The 14,028-nt window shown below is 44.5% G+C and overlaps 1 protein-coding gene across 4 annotated transcripts in view; it reads right to left on the reverse strand.

Moving 5' to 3' along the window:
• The window catches only part of EDARADD (EDAR associated via death domain), a 61,945-nt gene extending 55,354 nt beyond the window's left edge, over positions 1-6,591 (reverse strand). The window contains exon 1 of one of the 4 annotated variants that reach the window (XM_075596446.1): positions 6,507-6,591. In XM_075596446.1, the coding sequence (XP_075452561.1) occupies positions 6,507-6,564 (58 nt within the window). In that variant the 5' untranslated portion in view covers positions 6,565-6,591. Of the gene's footprint in view, positions 1-6,054; positions 6,241-6,285; positions 6,425-6,506 lie in introns of those variants that run through there. The other 3 variants (XM_075596447.1, XM_075596449.1, XM_075596448.1) reach the window with 3 other exon arrangements.
• Between the last annotated feature and the right edge of the window lie 7,437 nt (positions 6,592-14,028).

A 14,028-nucleotide genomic window follows, 5' to 3' on the forward strand; every position in this document is an offset into this window, starting at 1 on the left:
AGGGCCTCAAATCTGCAGTTAAAGTAGTCATGTAAAAATAAAAACTCCAACATGGGGTGAATGTACTTCATTAAATCTATCCTTTGCTCTAAATCCACGTTGAGGCCAGTACTTCAATGAAAGCCTCAAGCATAACATTAACAATTAGGTTTAGGGCAGGGGTGGCCAAATCCAGTCCTCAAGGGTCACCAACAGGCCAGGTACAAGGGATATCCTTAAAACCTGACCTGTTGGTGGCCCTTGAGGACTGGAGTTGGCCACCCGTTTTGGGGAATTCTAGCCCTCGGATCTTGCAATCCATGCAATACGGTAGACAGACAAGCGAGCACATTAGGAGTCTCAGCGTGTGGGAAAGAGAGAGCGATTACTGGTGCACGCTGTCTGATGTTAGGTAATTTGCAGACAGTGAACAATGCTTCACCTGAAACAAACATATTTCGAAACTGAATCCAAACAGAGAAGGTTTGTGAGGCTGATGTGTGAGCAGACAGAGTATGGAACATGTGAATAAGGACAACAACTGCATTCCTTTTCCATACATTTCTCTCCGTGTCACCATCTGCTCGTCATTTTCATAATAAATACCTGTAAACCAAAGAGAATGTGGGATCGCTACATGCACATACGCATTTTGGAAAAGTGTACTGCAGATGGAAAGTTCCTGCATTGACCAAGAACTGCACATCGTCCTGACACCATTGATGCAGATATTGGGTAAATTACCCATTCATTGTCAGAGGATCCTGATACCCAGTAACAGAAATTATATCTAAACTTTCCTCTCTTTTCTTGTTATATAGAAGGGAAAAAAAGTAGTCGTTAAAAAAAAAAGGATACTTGCATGTTTCGGTTTTATAAAGTTTCCATGTTTTGGTTTTGGATGTGGTATTAGTTTTTAAAATGTTTTGTGTTTTGGCTCCGGTTTTGCGAAACCCGATTTCTTTTTTTTCTTTTTGCATGTAGCTCTGCACACTTTGCATGTAGCTCTGCACACTTTGCATGTACAGTAGCTCTGCACACTTTGCATGCAGCTCTGCATCCTTTGCATGTAGCTCTGCACACGTTGCATGTAGCTCTGCACACTTTGCATGTAACAAAAATGAAGGAAAGGAGGAGCACACAGGAGACTTGATTTGAGTTTTGAAAAACTTCAATAAGATGTTCACAGCATCAGAGCTTTAGTACAGATAACGTTTCAGGACTAATGTGTCCCTTCCTCAGACCCGACACTGATTGCTCTCACACTTTGCATGTAGCTCAGAACATTTTGCATGTAGCTCTGCACACTTTGCAGACTCCATTTGGTTTTCCCAGTTTTGTTTTCCTTTAGTGTAACAATAAACCCTGTCAGTTTTTACATATTTCAGTCTCTTGTCTTTTGTGGATTTCCATGCTACCTCCGAGGGTTCCAGAAAGGTGTCAGACCCAACAGAACTAGAACACACAACCACTGCATTTCTAGGTCATAGCTCTAGTGGTGTTATCTAAACCAGCTCATTGATAGTATCATTGTCATCCTATTTTTTAGCTGCTCACACATGTAGCTAATCTAGCAATTAGCGTATCTCACAGGTACAGCATCTCAGGTGTGCTTCACAAGGAACACTAAACTGTCAACCAACAAGTGGAAGTGGACTGCTTTTAAAGGAAGCCAGGGGAGGGAGCTACTACAGTTATATGCACTCATTTTCGTGTTAGATGACGGATGTGCACAAAGATGGTTACGGTATAACCGAACAGGGACAAAAAGATTCACTGTGCCATCTTCCAGAGCGGTCTACAGTAGGATGTTTGGCCGTGACCAAACTGCTGCCAGCGCTTTGCCGCCATACATGTCGCCACAAGGACAACTTACCGGTGGGACACCTGGCCGCAGGTCACCTCGCCGCACGTGTAATATACCGTGTTCTCCGACGCCATCTTTAAATGGCAATGTCCCCCCACGTCTCCCGCTCCGACAAGACATTTTTATATTTCTCACACAGGACCGCTACACGTCCTAGACTGCCCGCTTCGACCCGCCATCTTTAAATATCCCACATTTAAAGATGGCTTGTTGCAGCGGGCATTGTGGGAGCATCAGAGAACGCGGCGAGGTGCCCTGTGGCCCGCTGGCGACATGTATAGCGGCGGAGCACTGGCAGCGGTTTGGTCACGGCAAAACGGCCATGGCCAAACGTGCTATTCTGCTGCCAGAGTGCCAGACACATACTGAATTGAAATACTTTATTTTAAAATAAATAAAACTCTACAAACCGCAGGAAGTAATTCTGCGGACTTCCCACAGCATACAAAGTGTTATTGGCTTGACAAGTGTAAGGCTACGCTTATAGTGCCGGCGACGGCGACGCAATGGTGAGGCGACGGTCGCTGGAAAATCAAATAGAGATGACTTCCAGTGATTGCAACCAATCCGTCGTTCGGTCACTCTGTCACAATGCATTTGTTTTGCCGCGACGTTGCGTCGCTGGCACTATAAGCGCAGACGAAGGCTGCGTCCATGCAGCAGAAGACCGCTCGGAGGTGACCGTGCGAGTGACGTCATCCGCGTTAAGCGGGAGCGTTTTGTGGCCAAGGAGACGCACTGTGGGGGGGCGTGTCTAGGGGCTTGTCTAGGGGCGTCTGTGACATCACGGAGCTAGTTCGCCCTCATTGGGCGAATCGCTCACGTGACCTGCCCGTCGCACCTCATCAACTCTACAGTATATAGTTGATATGGTAAGCCTTTCAGGAAGTGTGGGATGAGTCTCATTTAAATATACTTTGCACAGTCATTATATCTCAGGTTTGACTCCATAATTTGTTTGAGGGGATATATATACAACTGGAGACATTGATTACATTTGAAAGTCTCTCTCTCTCTCAAATTTGGCCATCTCTAGTTATTAATGCATTTCTCTTTTTTGTATGTCTTCCTTTTATTTTTATTTTCTAAGGGGGCTGTCTCACATTAAAAAAAGGAATATATATATATATATCATTTTTATTTTTTTTAAACAAGTTCAGTGTAAATCACCATTAAGGTTACCATTTTACTTATTTGTATCCTGTGAAAAATGTATGTTTTCTTTTTCTTTGGGTCCGTTGAGTTTGTGCATATGATACTGTACTTATATTTATCAGTACACAACACCCAGAGGTGGTCAACTCCAGTCCTCAAGTCCACCCAACAGGTCAGGTTTTTCAGGATATCCCTGCATCAGCACAGGTGGATCAACCAAAAGCTCAGTCTATGACTGAGCCTCTGATTGAGCCAGCTGTGCTGAAGCAGGGACATCCTGAAAACCTGACCTGTTGGGGGGACTTGAGGACTGAAGTTGAGCGCCCCTGCGCTAAACTAAAGTTGTCAACATAACTAATTCACAAACAGAGAACAATATAAAAACAAAAACGTTCCTGTAGATTTGAGCAACAACAAACATTCTTATCACTAATAGACGTGAGATAAAGATTGTAACAACCCCCCCAGAAAAAAAAACTAAAATGTTACAAAGTTACAGCTTTGGTTTGAGGAGAGTGCGAAAAACAAGGAAGGAGCCTGAATAAATCTGATTACTTCTTGTTGTGGTGAAGAGAACATGATTGACAATCAAGATATGGTGCCTGTTACCTACTGTAGTACACAAACAAGTTATGGCAAGTAGAAAAAGTGACACAAACCCTGCACCGCACAGATCAGTGTTTCACGGCTATTCACGTACTTAAGGGCAGTGGTCTAAGCGAGAGGGTATTAAAGGGTCGAGAGTACCAGTACATGTTTATTTATAATGTGGTGTAGCACAGGGGTGCTCAACTCCAGGCCCCAAGCCCCGCCCCATCCCCTCAACAGGTCAGGTTTTCAGGATATCCCAGTTTCAGCACAGGTGGCTCAATCAGAAGCTCAGTCAAAGGCTCTGATTGAGACATCTGCGCTGAAGCAGGGACTGATTGAGACATCGGCGCTGAAGCAGTGACTGATTGAGTCGCCTTTGCTGAAGCAGGGATATCATGAAAACCTGATCTGTCCCATTATATTTTGACAGAAAATTGGGCATATTTAAAAAAAAAAAAAAAATCTAAAAAATGGACTACCTTTTGATCTGTGATGCTAATGTCACCTTTAGATAGATAGATTTCATTCTTCGAAACAATGTGGCAAGACGTACGGTCCCCGGCGCCGCGGACAAACACGGACAAAGGCCGCGGAGCCAGGGACCGTGTCTGCCGCGATGTTGCTCCGGGTGTCTTCGCTTCTGAATGGGATCCCCGCGGCGTTAATCCTTCAGTGCCGCGACCGTGCCAGACAGTTAGGCTAACTACGTCTGTATCTCTGGCATTAACTTCTGGGGGTTTATGTACCAAGGCAAATGTGGGGAATATCTGGTGGGGAAATAAAATTGCCCCACCTCTATCACATAAATAAACCCTATTGATTTTCAATGGATTTAGTTAGTTCCTCTGATACATAGGATACTCACTTTTGGCCCCAGAATTGCACCTCATTTGCCTTGATACATAGACCCGCCTGTGTACACTGCTCACACAGCGCTGTGTGTTTGTAGATCAGGAGAGTTGGAAGAGTGGACACAACAGGGATTAAAGCAGTAGACCTCGCAGCTGGGGGGCGAGGAGGGGGGAGGGGTGTTTAAGTGGAAGGGTATTTTGTTTATATGACCTGAACCAGGGGGTGACGATCCACAGTGCCCCAACCTTCCCGACTTCCCCGGTGGACACAACATAGCTACCAGGGTCAGCCTTTCTCCGACGGCCAATGGAAAGCTTTAGAGTCATTGGGAGATTACTTTGCGACTTTATATTGCTGACCCCATATTTGTCGTTCGTTTGGGTCCAAGACCGGCACCAAAAAAAAGCCTACAAATATCTTGTCAACTGAGGGGTTTTAGAAGTTTAGAGGACTTCGGATCTGCTCCGAGCTTGCGAACACCCCCTGATTTAGGTACAGTTCCAAAGAAATGTTGTCTAAATTTAGCATAATGTAGGTTGAACTTGATGGACGTACGTCTTTTTCCAACCTCATCTACTATGTAACTATGTAAATAACAACTATTGCTTTAATATCCATTCGGGAAACCAATAACAGCACAAGCTACTGGGATCTGACATTCTGCATAGAGATAACTCATTACAGCTACCAAAATTCGGGAAGGCTCAACTGGGTCAGGTGTACGTGATTCAGTGCCACGTGTCTAAAAATGCACTATTTTATGTAAAAGGAAAGAAAATAGTTTTGATGACTTTACCAAGCCTTTTATGCTGTCTAGCATATACTTCACGTATTACTGCTTTAGCACACACTGGGGCATTTGGTTGATAAAGGACTAATCCCAACAATATCAGCAACAAGTTTTGACAAGCACTCTTGCTCTGACTTTAGCTGTGTAGGACATTAGCACATATTCTCCTTTTCTGCAAGTGGCAGACATGCAACACAACATACTGTATGAGAAAACTGCCTGAAGAAAGCCCCACCTGACTTTCAGTCTGGGCTTAAAACATACCCCACAAAGTGGTTGTCCAACTGCATTTATCTTGAAATTCTCTTACATTATGGCTCAATGATTGCCACATTCACAGCATTATAGGAGACTTTTGCATACATGTTGGCAGTTTGAACCACCCGCACGCTTAGAGTACATTTCTTGCAAATTGTCAACTTTTTGTCAAAAGTGATCCTGAAACAACTGGGAAACCTTCGTCATGCCCACCAACTTCAATCAAATATAAGCACGTTGTTTAATTAGAGTTGGTCAAACGAAATGAAACCAGTCATAATGCTAATGGGTTTCTTTGCGGATTCTGCTACCTTTTTTTACTCCACATTAGAGATATACTGAGATATCTCAGTCCTTTGGGGGACTGCAAAACAACCATTCCTCAGTTCACACGGTAACCGTGACCCCCAAGATCCCAGTTACACCAAGAATCCTGCCCTCAGAACTCTACCTGAAGCCCAACATGATTGCAATCTGCTTTATCACAGGGTGCAGGGCGCAGGAAACTTCCCTCAATGCCGAGGGTACTCGTTTCTCAGGGGGTTTCTTCCAGTTTACTCACCGTGGAAGAGTCTGCAGGCATCATGCATTTGTACACCCTGTCAACGCAGTGACACTATCTCTCAGCCTCCATGGTTTATACCATTCAACACCTTTGCTACCAGAGTGCCCCAGCAATGCAACGGGTTATTAAGGCAGTAAGGGAGAAAAAAAAAAAAAACACACCGCTGATAATAAACCTGCAATTGGCATAAGACACGTTAGCAAAAGCAAACAGTTTAATTCGCCTTACTGTCAGAGAGAGGCTCTTCTTCAGAGGCCATGTGCCCTTACTGTCCCAGTAATGTCTCTATCTGACAAAGCCACACAACCAGGTTCTCAACTGATCTGCGATCCTCACTTCCTGGTTGTAAAATAAGCATCTCTCTCTCTCTCTCTCTCTTTCTTTTTTTTTTTTTGAGGGGAAATTGACGTTTTAAGATGCCTATTGAAAAGTATATTTACACCACCTACTGGATATGTTGATTATCCTAATGTAACACCCCTCGCCCCTCCTCCTTGTCCTGTTCATAAGGGAGCCTGTTCAGTGGTTTCTCTTGCTTCTTCTATGAGAGAGACAGGTTCCTGGCAGAGTTAGCCTGAGGCATATCTCCACAAGCCGAGGAGGTCTATATCTTTGTTACATGTCTACAAACACCTTTGAAAGTTCACCTGCGTTTAATTGTATCTCATGTTGCTAAGAAGTGCACCTGATACTTGGTTTCTCAAAGTTTTTACGGTCACAATAGGGAACTCAATCCCAGAATATAGTGCTCAAAAGCAGTGTAATATCCAGGGTTGCAATTGGTGATGCAACAGTTGATTTGAAAGAACGTATTCATCAATAAACATATACAAAGTCTCAAAGTCTATGAAGTATCAGAGTCAGTATGCATATACATTTGCAGAGCATATAGTACAGAGAAATACCACAAAAAGTGTCTCCCTTTTCGGCGCACCACAGAATTGATGATTAATGAACTTTAATTAAAACATAATGTTTAATAGTAGTCAATATAAAAAAAAATGCTGCTTATATACAGTAGGTGAGTACAGGCAGTCCTCGGTTATCCGACACAATGCGTTACTCAAAATGGCGTTGTAAAGCGAAACACATTTCCCATAGGAACACTGTTTAAATGAAAGGTTCCGTTCCTGAAGGCATTTTTAACACTAAAATACACCAAATATTTTATACAGGCAATAAGATATGCAGCACACACATAAATGATATAGTGTATATACTGTATTATATATATATATATATATATATAATATAACATAATAAATAATATATTATATAGTATAATATAATATTATATAGTATAATATTATATATACGCTCTTACGACGCTTTGCAACGTTGTTTATATGAATGTGTATATATATACACACATACACAACGTTGCAAAGCGTCGTAAGAGCATTGGATAAGCCATTTTGGCGTTGTAAAAATGAATATAGGTATGCATTGCATAGCGTTAGATAAGCCATTCGTTGTAAAGCGAACCGTTGTAAAACAAGGACTGCCTGTACACCAAACTAAACTAAAAAAACAGTCCTAGGCATTAACTATATAGACCTTATGTGAAAACAACCCTAGATGGCGCTCTAATATATCTATTATATGATATATTATCTATAATATTTTCCTATGTAGACCTGTCTGGTAGTATTCAATGGACGAAAAATACCTCTTACAAATGTATCTTATTAAGTTTAATACCTGCAACCCAAGCATCAGGAATGCACACAATACATTTTAGCCTGCTCAGGTATATATGAAATATCTAGCACTAATTCATTACACAAAATATAGTTGCCAAAACAGCACCACAATGCTGTTAATCAGAAGATGGTACTCAGCATATCTGCATTTAATTGAAGATGGTTTGATACAAAAGTTCTCCGAATTTGAGAACTGATACAGGTCACCATTTATACAGCTATTCAATGATGACATGGTATCTAGTATCCAGTTAAAAATTCCTTCAGTTATCATTCAATAGTACAGCATCAGTGTGTTACCAGAGAATACCAAATCATTGAGTTGCTGCGTTTTATAGAATGTCAAATTCCACTAAATGTATTCAGCAACACAGACCTATCAAATCACAGGCTCATTATTAACATATAGCTGGAGCTAGTGAGTCAGATTGTACTAAATACTGCTTAAGCATTCATACACACTTAGAATAATGTGTTACGCCTATGGTTAACCCTATAAGTGTCACGTTTAAGACACAACAGTTTATCTAAACCTATCAGCCAGGTGTATTTCTGAGATATTCAGAATGGCTAATTACAGGTTAATCAAATACAGAAAGTGCTCAACTTGTCCGGACTACTGCAAATCACTTTTTTTCCAATACTCAATAGTAACATAACAGATTGTTTATTGAATGAATGATTTCCTAGATATCACCCATGGTGATGCCACTAAGAGAATAGAAAGGCAACTGTGTGTTATAAAAACTTTTTATTCATAGTTTTCGTGTTGTTTTAAATTAGAAGCTAGTTTCTCAATTTGTATTAGAAACGATACTTAGAATTCATATACACTTAAACCACAGTGTTACACCTGTGATTAACCCTCGTTTAAGACACATCAGTTTAGCTAAATCTACCAGCCATAACAAATTCAAAAGGTATTCAAAATAACAAGTTGCAGATTAATATCCCAGATAAATTAATCCAATCAATTCAATGCAACAATGTATAGGGTTTAAAGCAGGGTATTACAATTTAGAGTGCATTTATAAATATCCATAAGCCAGGTATAAGTATAGAGAATGTAAGGCGACCCATGCAAAACATTAAAAATGCTCAAAATGTCCTGTGAGGCATCCCTGTTTGTATACAAGACTCAGGAACGTATTATATCATTAGGTCAACAGCCGCAGGAAGACAGAGCTGCTCAGTATGTTTCACTCACAAGAAACCACTTTGTAACTGTGTGTAAACCTTATCCTGCCATTCACTTACAGATTTAGTGGCCACATATTGACGGAGTCCATTGATTGAACTCCAGTTACCTTAGGCCGCGGGCATGGTCAGCACTTAGCCGCTGAGCCGCGCTGACGCTTGTCAGTGAGCCCCAGCAGCCGCAATGAGAACGGCTTTAGCAGATGCTCGCGCACGCTTCCGCAGGCGTGCAGAGGCGTAGCAGACAATTTTTTTTCGTTTCAGCGCTGAGGGGAGCGGAGGGCCGGTCACGTGAGCGATTCGCCCAATGAGGGCGAACCTGCTCCGTGACGTCACTGGCCCGTTCATAGACACGCCCCCGGACGTCGCGGGTAGTAAGGCCAGGGAATGCATTCGCTTTCCCACAGCCTCCGCATGGGAGAAATGTCTATGGAGTCAGCCTTACTTGTTTGGAGTCATAGCATGAAAAACAAAACTGGCTGTAAGCTCCAGGAAACACTGCAGTGGTAGAAGATATATAAAGTTCATATGTGCGTTAGCAAGGCATCCAGGTAATAGGCACTATATATAAGAGAAGTATATAAGGAGTACACGATAGAGATGGTTCCAAGTTACAAGTGTGTATGAAGAGATTAAGTGTGGTACTTGCGCTCTCGCGCCAGATCCGTTTAGTATATATAATTATAGTCATCAGCAGTGCTCGACAAATAATGATAACCAGTCGCCCGTTGCGAGTGGATTTAGGCAGCTGGCGACCCGTGCTGCAGCTCAATGAATTCCCCTGCTCGTGCCAATTTTTTTTTTTTAAATAAATACATAATCCCCCTCCCTGATTGGGTTAAAAAAAGTTTTAAAAAATGGCGGCAAATCCTGTGGTCCCGGCGCGCGTGCACAGGGCAAGCAGAGTGTCCTGCCATTTGCGCTGCCTGTTCCCCCCAGCAACCCAGAATCCCCCGCATCCCTCCCCCCCCCACTCCCCACGTGGGACGGAGGGGGACGCCCAAAACAAGCGCCGCGCGCGATCCAGCCCCCCCCCCCCCACACACCCTCCCCCCTCCGCTCCCCACGTGGGACGGAGGGGGAAGCCCAAAACAAGCGCGCGATCCAGCCCCCCCGCACCCTCCGCTCCCCACGTGGGATGGAGGGGGAAGCCCAAAACAAGCGCGCGATCCAGCCCCTCCGCTCCCCACGTGGGACGGAGGGGGAAGTGCCAACCCAGCTTCCCCCGTGCGCGCCTCCTGCGCCAGTCCGCCTCCTGCCCATGATCTCCCCCTAATCACCTGCCCCCGATCCTCGCTTGCTGCCCGGGGGTGTCCGGGGAGCGTGCTGCGGCGTCGGCCGCTTCGGGGGGGGGAGGGCTGCTTCTGCTGAGGCCCACGCTGCGCTGTGTGTCCCATGTCTTGGAGAGGCACCCCAGCCATGTGGAGGGCCCACTGCCGTGCGGAGACCCCACTGCTGCCACGTGTGACCCGGTGAGTGTGTGAGTGACAGACTGAGTGTCTGTGAGTGTGCCTGTGTGTCTGTGAATGTGCCTGTGTGTCTGTGAGTGTGCCTGTGTGTCTGTCAGTGTGCCTGTGTGTCTGTCAGTGTGCCTGTGTGTCTGTCTGTGTGCCTGTGTGTCTGTCTGTGAGTGTGCCTGTGTGTCTGTGAGTGTGCCTGTGTGTCTGTCAGTGTGCCTGTGTGTGTGTCTGTCTGTGTGCCTGTGTGTCTGTCTGTGAGTGTGCCTGTGTGTCTGTGAGTGTGCCTGTGTGCCTGTGTGTCTGTGAGTGTGCCTGTGTGTCTGTCAGTGTGCCTGTGTGTCTGTCAGTGTGCCTGTGTGTCTGTCAGTGTGCCTGTGTGTCTGTCAGTGTGCCTGTGTGTCTGTCAGTGTGCCTGTGTGTCTGTGTGTCTGCCTGTGTGTCTGTGTGTCTGCCTGTGTGTCTGTCAGTGTGCCTGTGTGTCTGTCAGTGTGCCTGTCTGTGTGTCTGTGTGCCTGTCTGTGTGTCTGTGTGTGTGTGTCTGTGTGTGTGTGTGTGAGTGTCTCTGAGTGTGTGTCTGTGAGTCTTCTGCGTGAGTGTGTCTCTGCGTGAGTGTCTGCGTGAGTGTGTCTCTGCGTGTCTGTGAGTGTCTGAGTGAGTGAGAGTGAGTGTGTGTCTGTGAGTGTCACCCTCTCCCTGTGTCGCCCTCGCCTTCTCCCTGTGTCGCCCTCGCCCTCTCTCTGTCTTTGTCTCTCATTCTCTCTGTGTGTGTTCTGTGTCTCTCTTTTTTTGTCTCTCATTTTTGTGTGTCTCATTTTTGTGTGTCTCTCATTTTTGTGTGTCTCTCATTTTTGTGTGTCTCTCATTTTTGTGTGTCTCTCATTTTTGTGTGTCTCTCATTTTTGTGTGTCTTTTTTCTGTGTGTCTCTCTCTTTTTCTGTGTGTCTCTCTCTTTTTCTGTGTGTCTCTCTCTTTTTCTGTGTGTCTCTCTCTGTCTCTCTCTATCTGTCTCTCTCTGTCTCTCTCTATCTGTCTCTCTCTGTCTGTCTCTATCTGTCTGTCTCTCTCTATCTGTCTCTCTCTATCTGTCTCTATCTGTCTGTCTCTCTCTATCTGTCTCTCTCTGTCTCTCTCTATCTGTCTTTCTCTATCTGTCTCTCTCTATCTGTCTTTCTCTATCTGTCTCTCTGGCCGAGTCCATAGAAGGACAGGCCGCGCTGAGCTGTGCGGACGCTCCGCCTGAGCCCCTGCATACTCAATGAGGATGCCTTTAGAGGGGGCTCACGCGAGCGTCCGCAGGCGTGCTGAGGCGCTGGAGTTTTCAGCCGACAGCCAAGCTGTTTTTCAGAGCACTGTCGGCTGAAAACATCCAATCAGCGCGGAGCAGCGTCAACGTCACGGCGCCTTGACGTCTCTTTATCTGTCTCTCTCTCTGTCTCTCTCTCTGTCTCTCTGTCTCTCCCACTCTCTCTCTGTCTCTCCCACTCTCTCTCTGTCTCTCCCACTCTCTCTCTGTCTCTCCCACTCTCTCTCTGTCTCTCCCACTCTCTCTCTGTCTCTCCCACTCTCTCTCTCCCACTCTCTCTCTCTCTCTCTCTCTCTCTCTCCCACTCTCTCCCACTCACTCTCTCCCACTCTCTCTCTCTCTCCCCCACACACTCTCTCTCGCTCTCTCCCCCACACACTCTCGCTCTCTCCCCCACACACTCTCGCTCTCTCCCCCACACACTCTCGCTCTCTCCCCCACACACTCTCGCTCTCTCCCCCACACACTCTCGCTCTCTCCCCCACACACTCTCGCTCTCTCCCCCACACACTCTCGCTCTCTCCCCCACACACTCTCACACTCTCCCCCACACACTCTCACACTCTGGATCTGGATATCTTAACTGCCCTATACTACACTGAAATAACTTATACTGCTTACTTCCAGATCTGACTCAAGCTTCACACGGAAGACATCGAACCCCCCCTAACCCAGAAGACAGGTAACGAACACCTCCCCTCCAATGTATAACATTGCGGGAATGAGGGTACCTGGACTTTGAGGGTCTGCGGATCAGGTAAGATCCCAGACGGGATTGCTGCTTTAAATATTGTGAAGCGGGGGCATCCAGACACTAGTTAAGGGGTGCAGGAAACTAGTCATTCACATCTGGCTTTTTTTTTCTAGATTCGACATTTATACACACACACACACACAGACACACACCAAGGACTAATTGTAGTATAATGTAATACAATAAATAAACTAATATCAAAAACGAATGTTCTTACTAGGAATTTATTCAATTTATGGCTTTTTTTAAAATGCGTGGCTGGGGGCAGGACTAGAGGCGGGGTTGGGGGCGGGACTAGGTGGCGAGTAGATTTTTTGGTACGGCGAGTAGATTTTTGGGTGATTTGTCAAGCACTGGTCATCAGTGATTAATCCACAGCAACGGTTAGGGGGTACAGTAGTCTTGTAACAGTAATTCAGTGGTATGGAATTCTTGAAGGGGCCTATAAGGGACTAAGCAAGGGGATAAAAACCCACTACTCAGAACCTCATTGGGATGGACCCTGGATCACTATTAAACCACACAGAATAATATCATGTTGAATGAAGATTTCTACTCGCATCCCTGGAGTGTCCCCATCCTGTGCTTGTGCTGAAGCGTGCTGCCACTAGTAGAAAATGAGGATCAGTATCCAAGGAGATGTAGCGCACAGCGCAGAGAGTGGGTCAAAGTTTGATATAAATTTCAATCTTTTATTCGTCCATTAAAAAAAAAAGAAGGTGTAAAAACCTCCTACATGTTTCGTACGTATTGCACTTTATCAAGGTGCTTTATCAATCGAATAAAAGATTGCATTTTTATCAAACTTTGACCCACTCTCTTTGCTGTGCGCTACATCTCCTTGGATACTGTTACAAGTGTGGTCGTATAAATTGTTTGACATGCAAACATTTAGTGAATAAAAGCAAAGATTTCACATCAAAAGTAACAGACGAAAAATTCCCAATCAAGGAATTTACAAACTGCAATACATTGTATGTAATTTATATGTTGACCTGTACATGTGGCCTACAATATATAGGGGGGGGGGGGGGGGCAAAAAGGAGCCTTAAAGAAAGATTTGTAGAATACAGGAGAAACATCACTGAAGGGTTTTTTTGGTTATGGGGCCCCCAAGGCATTTTCTAAATGTTCATAATAAAAATCATACTGAGATCTCTGTCATAGGTATAGAGCACATCAGCACAGGATCCATGAGACGATATGGACTCCTCAGGTTGAGATAACAGGAAACTTATTGGATATTTAAATTGCAGACATTACAACCTGCAGGGTTAAATGAAGATTTAGTTCTTTTAGCATTCCAACAATTAGAACTGTTCTTATACTTTTAGACATGTCCCCATTTTTAAGGTAACACGTGGTTTTGTTCATTTATTTTAAGCCTGGGTCACACATGATCTTTGATCAGTCTCTCCGGATTAGCGGTTCTATTGGTATTCGAACACCCACTGCCCTTAGATGTAAGATTGGGGATTCATATGGTTAGAATGCAAAAGATTGTTTTTTATTTTTGAAGTTTTTACACCCTCTATAATCCTGTCTGCATTATAT

The sequence above is a fragment of the Ascaphus truei genome, chromosome 4 (assembly GCF_040206685.1).
Source record: "Ascaphus truei isolate aAscTru1 chromosome 4, aAscTru1.hap1, whole genome shotgun sequence".
Lineage (NCBI taxonomy): Eukaryota > Metazoa > Chordata > Amphibia > Anura > Ascaphidae > Ascaphus > Ascaphus truei.